At 38.3% G+C, this 26,085-nt stretch overlaps 1 protein-coding gene and 1 long non-coding RNA gene across 2 annotated transcripts in view; one reads left to right on the top strand and one right to left on the bottom strand.

Moving 5' to 3' along the window:
- The window catches only part of LOC127985668 (collagen alpha-1(XXIII) chain-like), a 100,788-nt gene that overhangs the window by 17,502 nt on the left and 57,201 nt on the right, over window positions 1–26,085 (bottom strand). The window contains exons 4-9 of the mRNA XM_052587718.1: window positions 16,709–16,716; window positions 13,504–13,530; window positions 9,572–9,589; window positions 9,431–9,457; window positions 6,000–6,026; window positions 5,869–5,895 (exon numbers count right to left, since the gene is read on the bottom strand). Of these exons, the coding sequence (XP_052443678.1) occupies window positions 5,869–5,895; window positions 6,000–6,026; window positions 9,431–9,457; window positions 9,572–9,589; window positions 13,504–13,530; window positions 16,709–16,716 (134 nt within the window). The remainder of the gene's footprint in view (window positions 1–5,868; window positions 5,896–5,999; window positions 6,027–9,430; window positions 9,458–9,571; window positions 9,590–13,503; window positions 13,531–16,708; window positions 16,717–26,085) is intronic.
- The window catches only part of LOC127985671 (uncharacterized), a 124,367-nt gene that overhangs the window by 93,890 nt on the left and 4,392 nt on the right, over window positions 1–26,085 (top strand). The window lies entirely within an intron of this gene.

Here is a 26,085-nt window from a genome sequence, read left to right as displayed (position 1 = left end):
AACTGGAGTTCCACAGGGTTCAATTTTAGGTCCAATTCTTTTTAGTTTATACATTAATGAGTTACCATCTTTGTGTAAGAACTGTGACACTTTGATGTATGCAGACGACACAGTTATTTTGGCCTATGGAAAATCTGCAGAGGAAGTTGCCTCTAAACTAACTGAGGCCATGTCATCGATTTCAATCTGGCTTGAACAATCCTGTCTGCAATTGAATATATCTAAAACAGTTACCATGTTTTTTTCTAAAAACAATATAAATATAGAACCTGACATTTTTATATCTGGAGAAAGGTTACAGGTCGTCACAGAATATAAATATTTAGGATTATATATAGATTAAAATCTCAATTTCAAAACTCACATCAAAAAAGTTAGTAATAGGATTAAGTTTAGTCTAGCGAATTTCAGATTCATTAGAGATTTCATGTCAACAGAAGCTGCTAAATTATATTTCTTTTCCATGATTTTATCCCACATAACATATTGTTTAATAAGCTGGTCTAATACTCACTCTACAACAATAAAACCATTAGAAAGATTATACAAACAAGCATTAAAAATACTGGATAAAAAACCATATCACTACCACCACTGTAGTATTCTGAGTAAATATCAGTTACTTACCTGGGATAATCTAATTAAATTCAAAAACATTTGTTTAATCTATAAAATTAGATATGGCTTAGCACCTCCTCCATTATGTGATTGTATACATTTTAGATCCAATGAGGTTAGGGTAACTAGAGGGGCAGTGAGGGAAGACTGCATCATACCCCGGAGAAAAACAGCTTTTGGTCAGGCTGTCTTCTCCGTAAGAGCAGTTCAGCAATGGAACACAGTGCCGGCAACCATTAGAGAGTCCTCGTCATTCTTTTCATTCAAAAAGAATGCAAAAAAATGGCTTGTAGAGAGCCAAATTTGTGGGCACTAATGCTTTTATGTGTGTATTTAAATATTATATAATTTTTATATGAATTGTACTTATTAACCATAATGTGTTGTATGCAGTTTTATTTTTGTTATTCTGTGTGATTTTGTACTTGTGATTATTTTTAAAGGTTGCCTTGTTTAAATCTGGCTGGGGGACTACCGATGAAAATTAGCACTTTTGAGCTAACTCGGGTACATTTACATTGTTTTAATGTTTATTAATGTACACTGTCCCCTTTCAAAATAAAGAAATTACAAAATTACAAGCAGGAAAACCCCTCTTGGGGGGACCGCAGCATGCAAGCAATTGGTCCATTTTTCTCCACAGGGCAGCTCTGTGGGCGTATGCATCCAGCGCTCGAGCTGGACCCACACAATTTAGCTTCTCTTGGTCGGGCTCCCGAAAGGTGCAAAATCAAGATAGGTAGGGGCCACTGAGAGGGCCTGTAAATCTCCTACTCTCCTCAGAGAGGTAATGGCCAACAGAAAGGCGGTTTTAAGAGTCAGATGTCTATCTGAGATATCTTGAATCGGTTGAATGGAGATTTGTAAAGAGCCTCTAACACCACACCCAAGTCCCAGGGGGGAACACGGGTACTGGAGGTCTCAGCCTCAGCGCACTGTGGAGGAAACATGTAACTAGGGGGTGTCCTCCCAAAGACTGGCCATCGAGAAGGGCGTAGTAGGCCGCAATGGCCGCCACGTAAACCTTCAGCTGAAGTGGGTCAACCCTGCAGAGAGCCTGACCTGTAGAAACTCCAGAATTCTACCAACTGGGCAGGAGGTATCACACTGGACGCAGCTGCCATCAGACCCAATAATCTCTTAAATTGTTTTACAGTAAGTGACTGGCCTTCTTTGACTCTCTCGACTGAGATGTGGATCGACTCGATACGAGCAGAAGGGCAATCGTGCCTGCATCGCAGTCGAATCCCATACTACGCCTAGATAGGTGGTTCTCTGGTGGTCCACCTCGATGGCCTCCTTCTCTAATAGCGTTTCACTTCCTTTTCCATAACCAGACCCTGCCCGGGGCCGACCATCGTCGGAATGACCCCGTTGAATATCGGCGGTACAGAGCCGAACTGAATACGGTAGCTTTTTCTACTGTGTGCAGGACCCATTTAGATACATTTGGCAGTAGTTTTCACGCTGCTAAATAATCTACTAAGGGAATCAGTCTCTCGAGACTCTCTGGTGTAATAGGCCCCTCCAGGGGCAGCGAGCGTCTCAGCCCCGCTACGCGCACGGGCGGAAAATACTAAGAAAGATGCTCGCTGGGGACTGCTGCGCCCCGGACCACTGGCAGGGTTGGCAGACCGGCCCCCAGAGGGCGCTGAGGCGATACGGGAACAGTGTAATGGGGTGTACGCCGCTCCACCCCAGTAGGGGCCGCCCTCTGCAGTCGTGACCGAAACGTGTCAGGACTTCTTAGCCGCGGGCCTCACAGCCTGAAGTACGGCCCTCAGATCCGCCTTAGGCTGGAAAAACCCTGGTTCAGAGCGTTGCTTCAGCCTCCGGTCCTGACGCAGGGGGAGCGCGGGCGGCAACGCTCTGACTACAGACTGGGAGGGCTGCTCCCGCCCAGTAGCCCCTCCAGTATATATAATTTCTCAGAGTGAGATAAGTGTCATTATATTCCTCAGAATTTAATGCAAACAAACAATCAGACGAGTAAACACGGTCTGCATTGTTAGTATAATTCATATCTAACTTCTCATAGTAAGATAGATACTGAATTTAATTCCTCAGAATTAATGCAGTTAACCAATCAGACGAGTAAAGATGGTCTGGATTTGGTAAGATTTACATCAAAACTGAAAATTATGTAGTACACGCATTGCCTCGGCAACACGCGAGCCGCTTAGTCACACAAACAATATAAATCTCCTCGGAGATAAGTAGCTGCAGCTGCGAGTTCACAGAGGGGGAAGGAACCACTTCGCGTGCTTCCGAACCTCGAGATGAACTCTAAATCTAGGGAATACGGGTGGAGATAGGTAGAGCCGTTTTCGCCCCATCCTTAGATATGCTTGCTGAAAACGCAGAAGCTGAAGCCAGCTGCGCGGCTCGTGCAGTTTGCGTTCCCCAAAGCATTTCGACGCAGCTCGAGTTCCTGAAGAGGAACTATCAGTATACATAGTTCACTTTTAGTATAATTGCAGTACAAATTACAAACATAGAGGTAAACTAGCTGTGTACTCAAAGTTTTCTACTGTTATACTTAAAGTATACTGTTATACTTTGACGTGACATACATACAGCCAAGTATGGTGACCTATACTCAGAATTCATGCTCTGCATTTAACCCATCCAAAGTGCACACACACACCAGTGAACACACACACACACCCGTGAACACTCCCAGAGCAGTGGGCAGCCATTTATGCTGCAGTGCAAGGGGAGCAGTTTGGGCTTCAGTGCCTTGCTCAAGGGCACCCAAGTCATGGTATTCGCTTTTTAAGTCTGACGTCACGTAGCACCGCCAAACACTCTATCAGTTACCACGAGAAAACAACAAAAGGTGCTAATATACACTCACAATTTGATATAATACTAGCGAAAAAGTTATAATCCTAACCTTTAACTACATACTGAAGTCCCAGATAGCCAGAATATGAAAATATATATCTAAATAAATATATAAAAATTATTTGTGTTTGGGACGCTGTGAGCACGGAGACTGTAGGTTATACCGTATGTTTGAAGGCATTTAGCTTAAATTATTATTATAAATAAACATTGCTCATAAACGACTGCTGAGGTCATATTCTCAGGTGAAGTGAGTTGAGGCTTGGACCTGGAAACAGCGTTTCTTACATCATCACTTAACAACCGAATTGCTGGCCCAAGACTCGAACCCACAACCTTAGGATTAGAAGTCATACTCTTCAACCACTAGGCCACAGCTTCCCCGTATACTACTTTTTCCCCGTTGACCATACAGAGAATAAAGAGTTTTTGTTTTTTATTTGAATTATTTTGTTTTAAATTAGCAATTTAAAGCTTCTATAGATATATTTCACAAGTCTGTGAGGCAAGTATTTGCTGAGATCCGGCCCATGATTGTGAAGTGCTCCTGGCCAAAATGCTCATCCTGTACTGTAGGTCTATGTATCCTTTATTTAATAAAAGCACAAAATGATGATTTGAGAAGGCTAAATTGATCAAACATAGGCTATGATCAGCTCACTGTCTGCCGCTGGTCGCTTGGTAGTTACTTTAAAAAAAAAAAAAAAAAAAAAACTGTACATTTAATGAACATTTAAATGCTCCATAATCACTTTGACATTACATACAAAACTGAACTATTTTAGCTGAAACCATAGCATAAGCTGGTTTGGGAGAAGGTTGGTGAAATTCAAACTGCGTGTGAATAAGTGATGTTGTACTTGTTTAAATCATGCTTTTGGCTGAAAATATATATCTAGATAAGGAACAAACAAATCCACTGCCGTCATCATAGCCTTCCCATTCTTTCTGATTTGAGTGATCCTTCTCTATTAAGCTAGCTAAATATGCTTAATACATGGATTTTGGCTAAATATACAGTTATATTACGTGATGTTGGCATGAATTGTACTCGTGATGGAGCGGTGGTGGAGCGCTCTTGGAGCAAGTGAAAACACGACGGCCAGACTTTTAAAAAAATCAGCTCCGTGCTCCAGTCATAATCACACTGCTATACTCTTCTCTCCGCTCACATACTCTGACTGTGAGTAACTGTTGCTGTAATATGACAGATCTAATTCAGAACCAGCCGCTATTAAAATAATTTTAGCCCTTGGGCTGCCTGTTTCCGACCACTGCTCTACGATATTATCTCTATGATTTATCTATCTGTAAGGCCTATAAACCCTCAATCTTCGTGACCTTTTATCCCCCCTCCCAGAACTTTAAACTTTGCTTTTCTAATTTAAAGTTATGTGAATTTCATTCCCTTAAATCTGAATTACAATTATTCATCCTGTTTGCTATCTCATTTCAAATTCAGGAACCAAACTGGAAACTAAACAGAATTCTCAATTCAGTTCTGAACAGCACAACCCTGCATACGACTTAGCAGAATATTCTTCTTAGCTGCCTCAGATGCCTACTACTTTGTAAGTCTGATCTGCTTCTTCTATGTCTGGGCAAAGGGCAAAAGTCACAAGTCAGCAGTAAGCATAAGGTCAACTATCCACCTGCACTACAAACCCAAGTCTTGCCATCTGGAAGGAAACACAACTTTAATCGACTTCCAGGTCAAGGGGTCCTTGTCCCATGAGAGCTTTAATGGATTCCAAAGGGCCACACTCTACTTGCTTCAATGTAGTTGAAAAAGCGCTAATTTGGCTCTTACATCCACACAAAAAGAGGAACACGGCCCATGGGAGAGGCTGTTTTCCATTTCCTGACTGCTCATGTCACCACTCTCAAAGATTTGTTTCATTTTCAGACTAATGGCGTAAAGCAAAAACAGTGTAGCGCATACAACACATGTTCTTAACATAAAGAAAGAGAACAGCCAAAGCACATGTTTCTAATTGTGCTGAATGGTCATGAGGTATGGTGGAAAAGAAGCATAGGGAGCCAAATGATTTAAATGATAGTTCAAGTAGATATAGATAGAAAAGTGGTGCGATGTGCACCGGCGAATTCCTGATTTGTCAAGGCTCACAGTTTTTCCCTTTGGATGAGGAGAAAACTGGCTTGGTGGACGCAGGGGTACAGTGATGGATACCATATTGAGGTTGCAATTGGAATTAGTTGAACGGATAAAGATTTTACGTCAATCAACACAGTAATGTGAAACTGCCAGCAACCAAGCCCTGCCATCTGGAAGTAAATGGCTTCATAATTGACTTCCAGGTCAAGGGGCATCCTCAGATCAATGCAATCTCTGTAAACTAAGGCTTCTGAATGAGTATAATATTAAATGTTTGTGACACTCACCCTGGGACCCATGTCTCCCTGGTCACCCTGTGGAGAAAGCAACTCTTAGCTTATACTCGTGAATACATTTCTTTGAATCAAAACTATCATTATACTTTGACATGCTGGAATATATTGTGGGGTGAATATACCTTATCTCCTTTTGGTCCCGGCATTCCCTGGCAAAAGAAGAGAAAGATTCAAAGTGACAGAATAAAAATTATTCTTAACAACTCAGGCTGTTTCCATTGCAAACCACAAGTCACACCTATTGCCTATTCACCCCTCAGAAATCACTGGCAGATGTTTTAGTGGTTGAATCTGAGTGTTTGAACGAATGATTGAGTATATGAAAACCAATACATCACAAAATATGAAAAGAAGATATAGAAAAGTAAAAATAAAACAATGTTATGACATTCCATTCCTGAGGACAGCAAATATTCTTGCATATAATTTAACACAAGAGCTCTTATTTCATTAGTTGACAGCTGGTTTGAGGGAACGGATGATTTTATTCTGCTCAGCGGTCTGCACAGGAAACTTTGCTCAAGACCGCAAAAACAACAAGACACATTCTGATTATCACAGTTCCATCATACTCTGTGGTGTTGTGTTCACTGCAACTCTTCGAACGCTGTAATTTTGTGTGCTGTTTCATAAGTATGTGCTTCATCACAGTAAGCAGTGCAGTGGTGTTGTGGTATTTTTCAAAGAATGTTAAACACAAGAGTCTTGTCCCAAGTGCTCATAATGTTGACTTGAGATCAAAATATGGATTTGTGGCTTACAAAATGGCAGAGCAGGAATATTGGAATAGTTATTGTCACGGTTATATTTTTAAAGTGGACTCGAGTTTTATTGTTCTAGATTGCAACGATATGCCATAAAATATTTAATAGATTGGAGGGTGTTAATAAACCCAACAATGATGCCCTGGACAAATTTAATTTTCTTTGATTGTGATGGAGAAGCTACACTAGATGATACTGACTTCAGCACACAGATGGAGAACATTAAGATAAGGAGATGTACATCTCTCCTGTTACATAAAGATGTTTAATGTGGATCTTCTTGTTGTTGTGTTGCCCAGTCAAAAACACACCCCTCTTTCTGTAATCTTCAATGGTCCTTCAAGTAAACACTCGACTTAAGTGCCCTTTCACTTTTAGCAAGAAAACATTCATAATCTTGAGCGTGATTTTAAACTAGTGACTCTAAACTTTGACGTAACTGACAAAAGCTGTTGGTGTTCCACTGATGTGCTTCACCCAATTTGTATGCAGTTCTGAGCAATTAATTGCTCCAATAATTACCCTTCAGAATGGGTTTTAAAAGAGGAATTGACCACCTAGTCCCTGCTGGCCTCCCCCATGTTACATATACAAGTAAAAGACATGGATAGGGTTGCACCAGCCATTTTTACTGAATTTGGGACATTAGCTGCAGAATTGAGTTATTAGTAACTACTAGTAAGTTTGTACTGAACTCTGTACTTATAGGATACTCCACCTAAGCATTTAAATTCTTTCATTTAATTGTCTTCTTGTTCCAAAACTGTAGGATATTTTCTTTTTCAAATACATTTGAAGTATTATAGTAGTATAATATGTAGTGGCGCCTAAATTGTAACTTAGTGCCTATTTTCACCACCACTTACTTGAGCACAACTTGTGTAACTGACCCCTGGAGAAACCTGAGGAAGACGATCTTAATACTACCAAACAGGGATGGAAATGAACTTTTTTGTCCACCGGCCACTGTGGCTGGTGGATTTCAAAATCTACCAGCCACTCAATGTTTTTACCTGCCACTTTAACCAACAATGTGTAAATGCATGTGAAAATTAGCAAGATCTACAATACTTAAGCAGTTTATTTAATCTCAAGTCTCAATGAAATACTGACATTTTCTCTTTCAGTGATGCTTACACATGCTGCCTATCTAGGCAGCTTACTAGGTTTTAAAACGGCTGACTCTTGCTGAAGTAGCTCATTCTCTCAACTCTGTAGCTCAACCGGATGATACACTGCACTGAACTTTTTTAATGCACAGAAACATTTTTGGGATATTCTAAACAGTTTTCATACGCATTAATAATGTTGTATTTAATTCCAAAGGAAAGGATTTACCAGTATAATAAAAGTTTTTTTTGTTGTTGTTGTTGTTGTCACTGAGGGAACACGTGGGGAAAAGTCCCGTTCAACACTGTATAACTGAAAGAAATCTCGGCTCACAAACTTTTACGCCGTCGACAGACGAATGCACAGCATTTTTAATAAATCATTTTTACGCGTCTTGTCAAACCAGAGCTGTCGAACGTGTAGCGATACAATGTTATTTCTACAAACAAAAATGAACAGCGTAACAACTTACTAACCACAAGAGCTAACTTCTGAAAAAGTACTTGAAGATTGGAAATAAAATGCATCCCCCGGACAACAGTTATTAGACACGCGACCCATAATACTGTTTGTTAGTTTGCTTATAATTCCGTTAAAACAATAAGATGAACACAAACTGTCCATATAATCTAAAATATTGCAGAATGCTGGAGGAGAGTGAACTTACCGGGGTTTGACAGAGACGTGACAGTATGCAGAAACTTGTGCGTGATAACAAATTCAACTCTTCACGCGATCTTGTATATAATGAGCGCATGCTATAAAACTAACTTCAGCTACAAACACTGTACTGGGAACAACGCCGCCACTTTGAGCCCGGTTTACACCACCTTTTTCCACGGAGCTGCTTCGGATGATATTACACTTTATTGCGTGTTGTACACACACCAGAGATGGAAATTAACTTTTTTGTCGACTGGCCGGGTGAAACAGTATGCTATTTTTATTTAACCGCCACAGTGGCAGGTAGGTGAAGCGCATTTACCCGCCACAACACAAAATCACCTACATTTGGCTGGTGGTGGGTGCTAATTTCCATCCCTGCTACCAAAGTCACTTTAAGACAAGTCATGTCACTCAGCGGCCATCTTTGCAGCTCCTATTTCTTTGAATGGGGAAACATAAACTTCTCCAAAACTGTTCTATAAGCTTAGGATTAAATTTCCTATTTTAAATCACAGAGGAAATCTGACAACAATTGTGTCATAAATGTTGTTACTTTAGCTCAAAAAGCGTTATAAAATTCATATTTCTCAGGCTTGATCAGCCATTGTGCATGTGCAGTACTGAGCTAACATCTCAGAATATTTACTGTTTCTATAGCAACTGGGACGCTTCTAACGGCAGCTGCAGTGACAAGATGACTTTACCAATTATTGATTGGCTCCTTCATTCAGAAGGTGGGGCTTCCTGCGATTGAGCGGCCATATTGAACTTTGCATTTTTCCCCATTCAAAATTATACGAGTGACATGTCTTGGGTATTCTATGGTCTTTGACACTACTTTTCAGCATCTCACTGTTATGAATGAGGTGATGGACTGAAGTTTACCCATGCTGTATAAAACAGGAAATGGGCCTGGTTTATTCCATGATGTATTACAAACTGGCCTATGACAGTACATTACACAAAACACAATAATAAGGTTGTTTATAGATTGAAATGATGAAAAAACCTACCTGACTGCCATTTGGACCTGGAGGTCCCTATAAGAAAAGATAGAAATTATTATTAGATATTATTATATATTTTTGCAGCATAATCACTCCAGTTATCTGTTGGGATGTATATTTATTGCTGCACAGTGATGTTGTACTCACATCCATACCCATTGGACCCTGAGAGAGACGGGAAGAGAACAAGACTTGGATTAGTTTTTATAGTTATTTCAGGGCAATCATATACATTGGATTTGAATTTAAGATTTTGATCATTTCATCCCCATAGTGACAGGCACCTGAGTAAAATGTATCTTTGAAAAAGGCAAGTGGAACTAGGTTTTGTGACAGTCGCTGTGACAACCGTGTCACCGCAGTGGTCTATTGCCAATGGCAGTAGTGCACGTGACACCACACAATCTATAACAAGCATAATACAAAGCTTTGTATACAAGTGTAATAACAGTAACAGTTGTTGTTTCATTTAGACTGTAAGTCTATGTTAATAAAAAAAACTCAAACACCATAAGCTGTTTCCTTTACATCATTTTTGCCTTACAGTTTATTTTGCATTCAGCAAATTTGTTAAGCAATGGTTCTTTTTGGAAACCAAATACTACATTGCCATCTCCATTCATGTTCTTTTGTCTTCAAGTTACTGTGATCGCAAACGCTGGTCTGGTTTGTATTGCTGAGGCTTTCTCCAAACTAGCCAAATACAAACGAGACAGCGGTAAATGGAAGATGCTAAAAAGTGGAAACATATTCCACAATTCCTATTCCACAGAGAGCACGTACAGACCGGAGTTAAGGCACCCACACATGTGTTATAATTAGGGCCGGGACTTTAACGTGTTAATTGAGATTAATTAATTACACAAAAAAATAACGCGTTAACTAAGATTAATTAATTACAGAAAAAAAAATCCCGCATTTTTAATAACTTATTTTTGCACCGCGGAACGTTTCTCACTGGATTCGTTTCGGCGGACCGATTATACTGGAGCACCAACTAGCGTTCGCTTCTCATATCACTGCAGCACAACGAGCCTCAAGTATCACCTCAACGCAAAACATATAGCAGCTAGCGTGGACTTTACACTTTATGTTGAACTATATATTATTTTGTTGGTGCAACAGTTTATGTTGAACTCTTTATTGTTTTGGCCAAGGTTATTGAGAGTTAGACTTAGTATGTTATGGCCTCTGAAGCAACAGAGAGATGTTTTCTAATAGTCAGTGTTTCCAATGTTCTGAATGTAATTGACAGTATTGTGTTTTACTTAAAAAAAACTCTTTACAGAAGGTTCCAGCACCTATAAGTTTCCTGAATTTCTGAAATGTACTATTTCTAAATTGTTTCTAAATATGCTATTGCTACACTTCATGGCAAAAATTGCACTAGTCTGCTAGACTTGGTTGAACAAAAATAAACAATATTTTGTTGCTTAAGCTTATGTATTCAGTCATTATTTAATGGTATACTATAAATTCATGTGAAAAAAGAATTACTTCTCACTGTTCTCAGGTCAAATATTTATATGCGATTAAAATGCGATTAATTTCGATTAATTAATTACAAAGCCTCTAATTAATTAGATTAATTTTTTTAATCGAGTCCCGGCCCTAGTTATAATAGATTACCGAGCTTCATTTATTTATATTTTGTTTCATAAACAAATATATATATATATATATATATATATATATATATATATATATATATATATATATATTTTTTTTTTTTTTTTATATATATATAACAACACCGTGCCACCGACGGTTGTTGGTTCCATGATGAAAAAAAAAAAAACCTTTGAACCTGGGTTGCCATCTTGGAAGGTAGGTGGACTAACAAAGATGCTAAAGATCACAGCCTCTAATGCCAGTGCACCTCTTGAGATCAGGGGAAAATCCCTCCTCTCACCCCCCTAAACCTCACTCCCATACGGGTCATGGCACCAATGTAACCCCTCCGGTCCTAACTGCCTTACTAGCTGGCCTCCGTTAAACTTAGTCTGATTCATGTAGGATGTAGGCAGATCTTAATGCATGCCTGTAGTCAATTGTAAGAAAGGGACGGAGTTTAAGCAGAATAAATTATTAGAGCTGGAATACTTCAGAGAAGTTAGTTGTGTCACTAGTTTTGACATTTTGATTAAAAATTAAGGTAAAAAAAATTAACATTGTTCGCAATAAAATCAGAACCATACAGTTTAGCTTTGATGGACTCCAAAAATGTAATATTTTTGTAATAATAATTAGTGGTCCCCTGTTATAAATAATTAGAGGAAGGAAAGGTTTAGTCCATCATCGCTGGCTTCAGTACACTCAGGCTAAAAGACAGGAAGTTGCTGTCCAAAGCACTGAAGGTGCTGAAAGGGGTCTGACCTGTGAAAAATATAAGCCAACATACTTAACTAAATGAAATGTGAACACTTCCTGACTGGAAAACCTTTTGAACAAAAGTTCATAATAAATGTAAAACTGGAGGCGAAGATCTAAAGGCACCATCAAAACAATGTGTCAACATAATGTATACACATTTTAAAATTAGAGGTAAACCTGTATTTCTTATAAGTCTCTGACTTGAATGTATTTATTCTGAACAACATAGTCAGGAAACGCAGACAATAGAGCTGTCTGTTTTGATCTGGTATTGTGTGATTGTACTTTCACAACGGACAAGTGACAATAAAGCATGCAGGGGTTGCACATGTCAGTTTATGTAGCATGATGTAGAAAAAAAAATCAATGACTTGTGTGGTGATAGTTCTGAGTGCAATTGGAAATCCGGTAAGGGCCATGTGTAGTGCAGTCCTACGCACGGTTCGGTTTGGCGCAGCTCTCTTGTTATGCTTGGAGAGACTTCACACAGGGCTATATTTCCCAGTTGATCTTTATGCGGAGCGGAGGCTGCCAATGCATGCAACTGATCGCATCTGGATCGCAATGGCCTGTCAGGGAGTCTTCTCACAACTAATGCCTCTTTTAAAAGCAAAGCTATTGGAAAGAACAATATCTCTTTGTTCTGTAAGAGTATAGTTTTATTTATAATAACTGAAAATAAGAACTTAAAATAAGAACATTTTATATGATTAAATTAGCTTACCTAATATTGATAATTTCAACTATTTTTTCTGAGTTTTAAGGTTCATTTTTAATATGCAGGCTATGCAGACAGATGGATTATATTCCTGTGTAATATGCTATATATGCATACAATTATCTGTACCATTTGAAAACCTTTCTGAAAAGTACATTGATGTATTTTGACTTGTTCATCAAAAGTGAACCCCATCAAAAGTGTATCACTTGATTTACTCAAAATGTAAGCACAAAGAAATAAGAGATCTGGGGTGTGTTTCTGTACAACACCGTAATTTGCTTATTAACCGCCATAGTATGATTAAATGTTGGAGAAACCAAAAACAAAAACCTTGCTGGTTAGAAATGCTGTTAATGATGATTTATTACTGTAAATGGCATTATATCTGAGGACTACTTCGCTATGTTTGTTCTCTGTTAGTTTGCTCACCCAGGGCTTCCCCTTTGGTATTAGAGTATGTGTGCACATGTAAACTCTTTAAAAACATTTTGTTTTATTTATTATGTATAGAATGAAAGATATAGATCGTAGTAGCTTTTGTTCAAACAGCGGATCCAACCACAAAACTTTGCGATACTGTTTAGGAATGTTTGTTGGAATTATGGATTCAGGAAATGCCAAATCGTAGAACTATGTTGGTAACGACAGAACTTGCAACCATAGGAAATACATAAAATACATTTAGGAAATATACCCAATGTCTCATCTGGCAGTTTAAAACCAACCCAAATGGCATCAGCATGTTTATGCATGAATTATTTATTTTTTTTTATATGTCAACTGCAGAATGCTGAATGATCTTAAACCCAAAAACTTTTCTTTTTTTTTTGCAATATTTTCTAATATGTCCAGCAGGTGGCATACTATGACACTTAACCCTGCCTATCAGCTGAGGTCTACATGAGACCCCAAGTCCTGTGTGAGCTTTTGGTTAAAGCAGATGTGATCAGTTGATCAGTGAGTGTATAACTGGAGTGACAATTACCGGGTAGCCATCCCGTCCTGGAGGGCCCTGTTAGGATTTAATGAAGAAAAAGAAACAGGACAATTAAAAACATAAATTCCATTATATCTGAATTTTAAAAAGTTAGAAGTTTATTTACATTCCAAATCCACCAAATATGCACAAGAATGGACATTGTTAAAGTGCCATTGTCTTTAAAGGGGTCCTATTATACTTTTTCACTTTTTGAATTTTAGTCAGTTTGTATGTTTGGGCATAAAAAAGATCTACAAAGTTACAATTTTCAAAGTCCATTCCAAAGGGAGTTATTTTGTTTGTTTTTTAAATCCTTTTTCAAGAACAACTAACAGCACATTTGGACTATAGAATTGTTTTTCCGGTTTTTTGATGTCACAAAGTAGCCCATTAGAGTATAATTAAAATACTTCCCACATATGGAAATTCGAATAGCTGTCGGCTGGGGAGGTGCGAGGTCGTGGTTAGAATGAATGGTTGAGTGCATCGGACAAGAGACAACAAAGAAGTAGTGGTGCTGTATCGTCAAGTCTCGCAAGTTATTACACATGCACCTGAATAATGCATGTGTGTAAATATGTATGTTACAATTATGAGTTTTTATAATAAATTGCTAAGAGTACAATACTGGACTATGATGTAATCTGCAGAATTTGAAAAATGAATGTCAGAAAATCTGAAAATTAGATGTAATTTTCATTTCATTTTGCATGTAATGTCTTATAAAGCAGCGTTTGTGAGCGGAAGCACAGCTTTGTGTACCGGGAAAACCTCGATCTCTACCACTCCTACAGCACCTACTGCTGGTATTGAATGAATTTACATATATATTCCACCACAGAGTCCAAGTCTGTGGGAAACACTAGACTATGGTATAAATAAATTCAACTGTATAAATAAATTAATCTGTATTTCCACTGCAATTCGTGTTACAGTATTGTTCAAAATAATAGCAGTACAATGTGACTAACCAGAATAATCAAGGTTTTTCGTATATTTTTTTATTGCTACGTGGCAAACAAGTTACCAGTAGGTTCAGTAGATTCTCAGAAAACAAATGAGACCCAGCATTCATGATATGCACGCTCTTAAGGCTGTGCAATTGGGCAATTAGTTGAATTAGTTGAAAGGGGTGTGTTCAAAAAAATAGCAGTGTGGCATTCAATCACTGAGGTCATCAATTTTGTGAAGAAACAGGTGTGAATCAGGTGGCCCCTATTTAAGGATGAAGCCAACACTTGTTGAACATGCATTTGAAAGCTGAGGAAAATGGGTCGTTCAAGACATTGTTCAGAAGAACAGCGTACTTTGATTAAAAAGTTGATTAGAGAGGGGAAAACCTATAAAGAGGTGCAAAAAATGATAGGCTGTTCAGCTAAAATGATCTCCAATGCCTTAAAATGGAGAGCAAAACCAGAGAGACATGGAAGAAAACGGAAGACAACCGTCAAAATGGATAGAAGAATAACCAGAATGGCAAAGGCTCAGCCAATGATCACCTCCAGGATGATCAAAGACAGTCTGGAGTTACCTGTAAGTACTGTGACAGTTAGAAGACGTCTGTGTGAAGCTAATCTATTTTCAAGAATCCCCCGCAAAGTCCCTCTGTTAAAAAAAAGGCATGTGCAGAAGAGGTTACAATTTGCCAAAGAACACATCAACTGGCCTAAAGAGAAATGGAGGAACATTTTGTGGACTGATGAGAGTAAAATTGTTTTTTTTGGGTCCAAGGGCCACAGGCAGTTTGTGAGACGACCCCCAAACTCTGAATTCAAGCCACAGTACACAGTGAAGACAGTGAAGCATGGAGGTGCAAGCATCATGATATGGGCATGTTTCTCCTACTATGGTGTTGGGCCTATTTATCGCATACCAGGGATCATGGATCAGTTTGCATATGTTAAAATACTTGAAGAGGTCATGTTGCCCTATGCTGAAGAGGACATGCCCTTGAAATGGTTGTTTCAACAAGACAATGACCCAAAACACACTAGTAAACGGGCAAAGTCTTGGTTCCAAACCAACAAAATTAATGTTATGGAGTGGCCAGCCCAATCTCCAGACCTTAATCCAATTGAGAACTTGTGGGGTGATATCAAAAATGCTGTTTCTGAAGCAAAACCAAGAAATGTGAATGAATTGTGGAATGTTGTTAAAGAATCATGGAGTGGAATAACAGCTGAGAGGTGCCACTAGTTGGTTGACTCCATGCCACACAGATGTCAAGCAGTTTTAAAAAACTGTGGTCATACAACTAAATATTAGTTTAGTGATTCACAGGATTGCTAAATCCCAGAAAAAAAAAATGTTTGTACAAAATAGTTTTGAGTTTGTACAGTCAAAGGTAGACACTGCTATTTTTTTGAACACACCCCTTTCAACTAATTGCCCAATTGCACAGCCTTAAGAGCGTGCATATCATGAATGCTGGGTCTTGTTTGTTTTCTGACAATCTACTGAACCTACTGGTAACTTGTTTGCCACGTAGCAATAAAAAATATACTAAAAACCTTGATTATTCTGGTTAGTCACATTGTACTGCTATTATTTTGAACAATACTGTATAATGTTAGAATTAAAGAACAAAGCACAGTTATTTTTAAGCAGTTAACATCCTGTCTAAAACATAATTTGCACCAAGCAGAAGAGTATGTTTTAGTATACCTCCAAAACAAAATCAAGACATTGTAAAAGCATAATAGGACCCCTTTAATAGTCCATTTGCAATACATAAACACAGCTCATAAAAATGGAACGTGTTTGGGGCATCCATGCATGTTTACACACTCTTCTACTTTATTATGGAGGCTTTCTGCTCATGTTGACAAATGTGACACAGTAACAGCAATAAAACTGTTGTGCTGCTGTGTCATCACAACGATACACATACATTTCAATATGTACTAGTGTTTACTGTGCATTCTGTGTAAGGCACGAAAAAATTTGAATCAGCTGTTGGATTTTTTTAAAGGCATGCCTGGTTATTACGATACAGGCGGTCAGGATTAATGCCAGACGGTGAAAAATGGAGTGCGATAAATTCAGATACTGTCTCCTGGAGCATATATTCTCCATTTCATCTTATCTCACCTCAGTTGCAGTCTATATCAAGGTTGCAAAGCCAACACGGCATGCCATGCTGTATCTGCCCACCTCCAGACCAACTCACATTTGTTCTGAATTAAAGCCTTAGTGATAACAGAGTACTTACTGGAATTCCTGAAACACAAAGAAAAACAAACAGTTGTATGTAACAGTCACAAATATTTGTTGTACTGAAGAGTAATCATGTGCAGAATATTAATGATATAATAATCAATTATACAATCATTAATATGCTGTCTCATTTTTGTCAACATAATGAATTTAAGTCATGTTCATGCATATCTGTTTAGCTGCCAGAATCGATGAGGTCAATGTGTACACTACATACAAACACAGCATTCAAGTATCTGCACAAGAAGAAAACTGGTTCTGGCTCATAGTATTGATCTATCAAAGGACGGTGGTACAGATAAAAATGGACCCTTGTTTCTTTTCCACCTTTGAACAATTCCAGATTTGGCAAACGTCTGTGTGTGATAAATTGTGTAGGTGGAACACCTCTGAGCAGTGCCAAAAGTAAAGAGAAACCACAAGTGTAGCGCTTAACATTAGGTATTCAATGGACCTTGTACTGTTCACTCCACTACATAACTGTTAAGGTCCTTAAAGTAGAAAGTCATGTAGCAGCTTTAAAAATCAGTGAGTGAGTTTTTGAACACTGACTAGTTGCAAATGTAACATGTATTTACAACAATTCAATAAGCTAATGTTTTTGTATGTATAAGAACGATATTGTCTGATTTTGCAAATTTGTGTAAACAAAAACATTACTGATAAAGCACAACTGTTGTGCCTTTTCTAACAAATCACAATAGGTGACAATAGGACTGCACAGAGCTTTCGGTGTATGACATCAAAGTATTGCAAGAGTGATGATGTCAAATAAATGTTGCTGTTTTTACTGTACATTTAGTTCAAATGTGGATGAATGTTTACACTAGCTGTGTGAGATCACTACCATCATGCTTTTGTGGGGTGTTAAATAAAGTTGTTTGGTAACACTTTAGAATATTGTTCCGTCATTACTGAATAACTTGTGGTGAACTACCACTTTCAACTGAGTGCTATTACTTATTAAATCACTAATCAGAGTTTTTTGTTAGTTATAGTAGTTAATAGAATGTTAATAATGCATTAGTCATTTGTTTCTGTGTAGTTTTTTATTAATGGCAATACAGTATTCTAAAGTGTTACCAATGTTTGTTTTTTGTCACCTCACTTGTTTCATTTCTGTATTTTAACATTCTAAAAGCTCTTTATTTCAAAGATACTACAAGCTAGGTATTAGAGTCAGTAGGCATAATGTATTGTAAGATGCTTTAGAGCAGGGGTTCCCAAACTTTTCCATTCCACGACCCACCTAGACAAGTGTAATCTATTTCACGACCCATCAAAATAGTCTTACTTAAAAGTTTGATTACAGAAATTAAGTATTTATAAAGTATTTATAAGTATTTATAAACAGAGATACGTCAAGGAAATATTGCGAAATTTTGTACCATTTGTTATGTGGAAATGTTTAAATCTTGTAGTGTTACAATTAACCCTGCATTTGTGCCCTGCTTACCCTGTACATGTGAAATGCTTTTTACAAACTGTTTACCGAATGAAAAAAGTGTAGAGTTCAAACGGATGATATTTTCTCTTTAATAATGCGGAACGATTGAACCTTTTAATGACATTGATCCAAGACCTTCACTGTTATTACAACTCGTGCGCGTCCGCGCTTCAAAACATGCAATGCACACGGACTTAATTGCAATTCAAAAATCACACTAGGAATATTGCAGTTCATAATTAATGTTGGTAGGTTATATCGTATTGACGAGTGGGTGGGGCCAAGAGCCGTGGGACCGGTGGAGTGCTCCACTCAGCGGTCTCGAAGAAATCAGAAGGATAAAAAAGAGAAGCGACGACAGTTAAGGACGAGAGAGGACCAGGCCTGGGATTTATTTTGTGTTTGGTTTTTGTTTGTGCATGGCAGTCGTCCGTGAGGGGCTGTAGCGCTGTTTTGTGTTTATTTGGTTATTAAAACTTCACTTGACTGTCCCCCAGTTCCCGCCACCTCCCGGCAACTCACTCCAGCCCTCCTTCGCCCTACTCGACTGCACTGGCAAGGGATCTTCGGCAGCATGTCCCTCCTTCCTCTAGTGTAACACATTAAAAACTTCACAATCACGGGAAGGAGGAGGCGGGAGCCAGTGGACAATCAAATAAAGTTTTAATAACTAAATAAACACAAAACAGCGCGACAGCCTCTCGTGGACGACTGGCGCACACAAACAAAAACCAAACACTTTTGTATTCTTCCAATCTCCTCTGTGGGACTCGAGACCGGTGTCAACAAAAATTGACTTTTGGTACTTAAGTACTTTAAATTTCAATTTCTTCTGTACTTTTTTCTTAATAAAAAAAAATCTGTCTTTACAACTTTCACTTGCAATGGGATAATATTTGACTAGCAATATCGTTTACTCAAAATAATTGTTTTTTTTACTCTTTTATTCAAGTAATGGAGTTGTGTACTTTGTCCATCACTGTAGTGAAGACATTTATGTAAAAAAAAAAGTTTCTATTTCAAATAAATACTATTCTTTTGAACTTTTTTTCCACCAAAGAATCCCCAAAAATGTATCTAGTTTTGCCAAAAAAATCAATAAATTAAGCAGCACATCTGTTTTCAACAGTGATAATAATGTTTCCTGAACATCAAATCAATATATAACTATTTCTGAATTTAGTTACACCTACAATTACACTGTTGTCCCTACCTCTACCCCTTAAACTTATATGTACCACAAAACCTGCCCAAACCTTATACCGCCCCAATAGCAGCAAGGTTTTAGTTTTTTTGCAACTCAACTTGAACACAGTTCATTATATAAGTACATAGTATTTAAAGACACCTAACATATAAGTGGGATCATATTTTGTTTACATTTTGTAATTAAAGGGTTTGCTCACCCAGAAATTTAAATCTTTCCATGTTCTACTCACTCTCGAAGCATCTTATGTATATGTAACTTTCTTAATTCAGATTAATCCAAACAGAGATATGTAAAAAATTGTCCTTGCTTTGTTGTCAACAGTTCAGAAGAAGTAAAATAAAATGCATACATGTATAATAAAATGTCCCTTACACGGCTCTGGGGGTTGAATAAATGCCCCCTGTAGCGAATCCATGCGTTTTTGTAAGATAAATATCCAGATTTCAAACATTTCTTTTCTCACTTCTGCTAACTGTTGGGAACCGGAAAACATGCAGACGGATGTCGTAGTTCGTCAGCGCTGCGTTGTTAATGGCGAGTACGGAGAGAGAACAAAACAAAATGTTGGTCACTAATTAGAAGCACAAAACAAGGATTTGTAAAGAAAAAATATCAGAGGATTTCGAAATAAGCAAAGAGGAGACTGGTTTTACTTTGCTAAAGTAATGAAACTTTGTTTCCTTTGTTCCTAAATTTCCCAGAGGCGCGACGCATAAGTCTTCCATCTTACAAAAATACATGGATTCGCTACAGGGGGCCTTTATTCACCCCCCAGGGGTGTGTGAGGGATGTTTTATTACAGATGCGCACACTTTTCCACATCTTCTTAACTGCTGACAACAAACACCCACTTACCCCATTAAAAGGCTTAGAAGTGCAAGGACAATTTTTTATATAACTCTGATTGGATTAACAAGGAAGTCACATACACCTAAAATGCTTCAAGGGTGAGTGGAAGAAGAATTAATTTTCATTCTTGGATGAACTAACCCTTTAACTATGCTAAATATTTGATATATTACAACTACGAAACAAACGCCATAAAAACACCTAGAAATGGCATATAGTGAAAATGGCATATAGTTTGCTTGATGTTTCTAAGCATCAACCTCCAAGTCATTTTCAAAATTGTAACAAAACTTAATCTACGATAACTTGGTTGATAACTTTACCTAACTGGCACATTTTTATCTCACATGCGTGTTCAGAAGAGATAGCTTCTCAAATCCCTGGTTTACTAAGTTTGTCAAAATACCAAAGTTTGCAACCTAAAGATGAAGATTTCCATATTCCTCAAGCTTTATTCAGTAAATTCTTCTAAGATCTATTTATCTCAGCAGCTCATTTTTTTTACTCTGTACTCTTGCTGTGTGTCAACAATTGTCTCATTGGTTTCAAGTCTTATTTCTGCAAAGGAATTTTATGTCAAACATCTGAGACAAAGTTGATACTAAAATTACACTTAGCTGAGAGCTCTATTAAGTCTTCTGAGTTTTAAAAAGAAAAACAGTGTTTTTCTCTAGTTGGGCTTTGCACAAAGTGGGAGGTTTTGCATTAACATAGATATTTTGTACTTAGAAGGCCAAAATGTTTCAGAACTCTACAGAAATACATGTTTAACAGTGCTTATTTGGTTCAGACTTAACAGATACAGCAGTCTGTGAAACTAGAGAATCCTTAATGAATTCAGGCAAGAGAGAAATCCAAAAACATTCCAGTAGTGTGGGAACGATGCTAGTGTCCAAAAGGGCATTCTTGTGAAATAAGTTGTATTTGGTGATCTGCAATCTACCATGATCTGTTTTGATTTATTGGCAAGTCACTTCAGCTATACAAAATCATGCGGTATAGACCAACAAAGCCGAATCATGCTCTTGATGGAAAACGCAGGAGTTGATGGTGAGGTCAAGCTCCTGCAGTAACCCTTTATAGAGTGTCAAAAGCATCACAAGTAGATATCTGGCTTGTTATCTCCTGTGCCGCACAGCTTCCCTAGCTCTTGATCAGCGCAATGAACATAATGCACAAAACAGTCATTGGCATGTCTCTCCGCTCTGCTGCCTGAGGGATGTGATAGTAGGAGTGGAATGTGACACAGAATGGATCTGGAGACACAAGCGCTGCTGGGAGGATCCAGATCTTCCCTGCACAGGATCAGAGAGCCAAGTAAACAAGCGATAACTCCTACAAATGGCCATGGTGATAAGAGTGCTTTCAGTCACACGGCCACGAGGGAGATTTGATCCATCTCTGTCATGGTGAACAGAGGAAAGGAGATTCCCACTGTGTCAAGTTCAGGTCACTCAAAGCCCTGCGGCAGGAGAGCAGCTTTTTATGGACACCAGGCTGTGTGTTTTGGAGGTTGTCAGTCCTCCCATCAACCAGCCAAAGTCATCACACACAGAACAAAGACACAGTTCTTCTCATCTGACAATGTGTTTGAATATCTGTGTGTATATATAGCAAACATGGGGCCCGTTCTTGTTGTCATGCAGTTACGCGTCATACCTGCTTTGAGATCACTTCAAGTCTCACCATGCCAAGCATTATGTGATGAATTTGGTCCATTTGTACTCATCTTGCATAATAATATGCATAAACACGAGAGTAAAACTGAAGATGATCATAGTGTGCCTGCCACTGAATGTACTGGACCACCAGAGCAGCAGCCCCATGGCAGAGAAAAACATCTTCCTTATTTACTGCCACCACCCACCCAATAATTATTCAGAAATGGGCCATTGCGTTATGCATAAGGTTTCCAGATACAGAACAATCCACTTTATATAGCATCTGAGGGACTATAAAAGCTGTTTAACTGACTAGAGATGTCAGTAAACAGCCACACAATACGTTTCACAAGTGTAAACGATTGTGCTCAAGCCTGGTTTGCAAGAATGACATGTTCTGTAGATGATAAAATGTTCACAACTTAAGTTAGGAACAGAGAAGGACCTCCTAGAAGGAAGGAACATCAGGAAGCATGTTTCTTGGGTGGCTGTTTATACTTGGTTATTTCATAAAACAAGATGATTATGTATCTATCAAGTATATAACAAGCCCAGCATACAGCAAGTCAGTTCTTTAGCTTCGTGAGTAGCATGTAACAATATACTACCACTAATAGTAGGCATAGATTCAGCAAGGGGCTGAAAATATTCCTCAGAGACTGGTGAATATGAACATGATTTGTCACACAGTTGGGTTTACAGTTTGGCTGCATATCCTTTATGCAAATCTCCCATTCCACCATCTTCCAAAGGTGATCTACTGGATTGAGGTCTGAAGAGTGTGGAGGCCATTTGAGTATAGTTAACTCATTATCATGTTCACAAAACCAATTTGAGATGATTTGCACTTTGGGACACAGTGGCAGCTCGTGGGTTTTAAAATAGAGGAGACACACTAATTGTATTGGTCTGTGAATCCCTGCCTTTTGTTATTATTATTATTTGCTTAACCACTTTAAAATGGCTTTTTGATGGCTTTTAGTCAGAAAATTTTAAGAAAACAACACACATACAGCAAGATAATATAAATTCACTTACCTGTCCTATCACTTAAAACAAACACCAATCCCTTCTTAAAAGCTGCCTGTTGTGCTATTTAATTAGGCCTAATTCTGTAGCCTATTGTTCTAGCTCCCATAATTTTAATATATATATATATATATACATACACGGTTTGAATGGCAGCTGTTGACGATCAAATATTCAATATTTCTTCTTATCATAAATACTTGATAAATTATCAGCCCAGCCACTATGTTCAAAATAATAGCATATAATTTACCCCCTCTTGTCTCTATGATGATTGGTTGATATACCAGAAGGGAGGCTAGCCTCCTCTATGAGGTTCCTTTTCTCAACATCTCTCAGCGCTGAATGTGAACACTCGATGCTGATTGGCCCTTAACAACGGAGGCACAAGAGCTAATCTCTCCCCAGGCCTCACCCTCTGCTTCCCTTTCACTTAGCAGTTGTAATTATATCAACAGATTTGACACATTTGCGATAGAAAAGCGGAGATTTCACATAATGGTATAACAACTGTGAAATTAATTACAAAAAATATATATATACATTCTGAGACATTAACTGAAATTAATTGTGAATTTTAGTAACATTAAATCGTTCTCATTTTCACCCTTAACATTTTGGCGAAGCTGTGCCTCCCCTCCCTCCCCAGACGAGCTGCCACTGTTGGGACATGCTATTCTACTAGAAGTAGCCATCATGAGATGGGTACAACGTGGTCATAAAGGCAAGGACATACTCGGGTAAGCTCTGGTGTTTAAATGATGCTCTGTTTGACTAAAGTGTGGTTAGAAAATAACTCCCACACGTTCCGATTTGCTCAGTGTTTTCTGCAAAACTCTACAAAAAAACGCCATAATTAACTCAAGCATAAAAAACTGAGCTCAAACTCTATACATTTATCCATCTGTGAACATTCAGTAGCAAAACTGATGACACACCAATCAGAAACTGAGGGTGATATGCACAGGCGCATATCATTGATTATGTGATTATTGATTATGAGTTTTGGAAAATGAACCTTTTAGTGGGAAACAAAGAGGAATAGGAGGGGAAAATATAAAATGAAGGGGATGAGGTTTAAGGTCATTTGTTCCTGATGAAATACAAAGCACTGTAGTAAGTAGACCATTTTCTTCTGCATGGACTGATGATGAGGGAAGTTGGCCTACAGGCTCATCTACAAGGTTTCAATACTACTTACACATGCAGTAAAATTACAGTACATACAGTCAGGTCCATAAATATTGGGACATCGACACAATTCTAATCTTTTTTCCACAATGGATTTGAAATGAAACGAACAAGATGTGCTTTAACTGCAGACTTTCAGCTTTAATTTGAGGGTATTTACATCTAAATCAGGTGAACGGTGTAGGAATTACAACAGTTTGTATATGTACATCCCACTTTTTAAGGGACCAAAAGTAATGGGACAGATTAACAATCATAAATCAAACTTTCATTTTTTAATACTTGGTTGCAAATCCTTTGCAGTCAATTACAGCATGAAGTCTGGAGATCAATTAGACATCAGCGTACGCTGGGTTTCATCCCTGGTGATGCTCTGCCAGGCCTCTACTGCAACTGTCTTCAGTTCCTGCTTGTTCTTGGGGCATTTTCCCTTCAGTTTTGTCTTCAGCAAGTGAAATGCATGCTCAATCGGATTTAGGTCAGGTGATTGACTTGGCCATTGCATAACATTCCACTTCTTTCCCTTAAAAATCTCTTTGGTTGCTTTCCAAACACCAAACTACCCGGAAGACCATGGAAAACAACTGTGGTGGATGATCGAAGAATTCTTTCCCTGGTGAAGAAACCCTTCACAACAGTTGGCCAGATCAAGAACACTCTCCAAGAGGTAGGTGTATGTGTGTGTCAAAGTCAACAATCAAGAGAAGACTTCACCATGTGAATACAGAGGGTTCACCACAAGATGTAAACCATTGGTGAGTCTCTAAAACAGAAAGGCCAGATTAGAGTTTGCCAAACAACATCTAAATAAGCCTTCACAGTTCTGGAACAACATCCTATGGACAGATGAGACAAAGATCAACTTGTACCAGAGTGATGGAAAGAGAAGAGTATGGAGAAGGAAAGGAACTGCTCATGATCACCTCATTAGTGAAGCATGGTGGTGGTAGTGTCATGGCGTGGGCATGTATGGCTGCCAATGGAACTGGTTCTCTTGTATTTATTGATGATGTGGCTGCTGACAAAAGCATTAGGATGAATTCTGAAGTGTTTCGGGCAATATTATCTGCTCATATTCAGCCAAATGCTTCAGAAATCATTGGTCAGCGCTTCACAGTGCAGATGGACAATGACCCGAAGCATACTGTGAAAGCAACCAAAGAGATTTTTAAGGGAAAGAAGTGGAATGTTATGCAATGGCCAAGTCAATCACCTGACCTAAATCCGATTGAGCATGCATTTCACTTGCTGAAGACAAAACTGAAGGGAAAATGCCCCAAGAACAAGCAGGAACTGAAGACAGTTGCAGTAGAGGCCTGGCAGAGCATCACCAGGGATGAAACCAAGGATTCAAAAGGATTTGCAACCAAGTATTAAAAAATGAAAGTTTGATTTATGATTGTTAATCTGTCCCATTACTTTTGGTCCCTTAAAAAGTGGGATGTACATATACAAACTGTTGTAATTCCTACACCGTTCACCTGATTTAGATGTAAATACCCTCAAATTAAAGCTGAAAGTCTCATTCGTTTCATTTCAAATCCATTGTGGTGGTGTATAGAGCCAAAAAGATTAGAATTGTGTCGATGTCCCAATATTTATGGACCTGACTGTAGTAGCAGAACTTCAGATGAGAGAACTTTCATTATTCTATGTACAGTAAATACTGTAGTACATGTTAAGTCAAAAATTTTATTTGTTTCTCTGTTTCGCCACTGGATTAACATCAAAGTTTGAGTCTGACAAAAGAAAACATGTTTTTGATTAAAGTATTTGATTTTGACCTGGAAGTTTGATGTTTGGACAAGTTGGTGTGTAGTTTTGAGATTGTGTTTATAGTTGTGAGAAAATTGTGAATTGTTACATGAACTGTGTGTTAGCAATCGATAAAAACTGTAAACTGCACAATGTGAGAGAACAGCTGGACCAGACCAGAGACTGACACAGTGCTTACGAACTAGATTGACGCTGTCGCCGCTCTATTA

The sequence above is a fragment of the Carassius gibelio genome, chromosome B21, assembly GCF_023724105.1.
Source record: "Carassius gibelio isolate Cgi1373 ecotype wild population from Czech Republic chromosome B21, carGib1.2-hapl.c, whole genome shotgun sequence".
Lineage (NCBI taxonomy): Eukaryota > Metazoa > Chordata > Actinopteri > Cypriniformes > Cyprinidae > Carassius > Carassius gibelio.
This window is presented reverse-complemented; position numbering and strand designations above follow the sequence as displayed.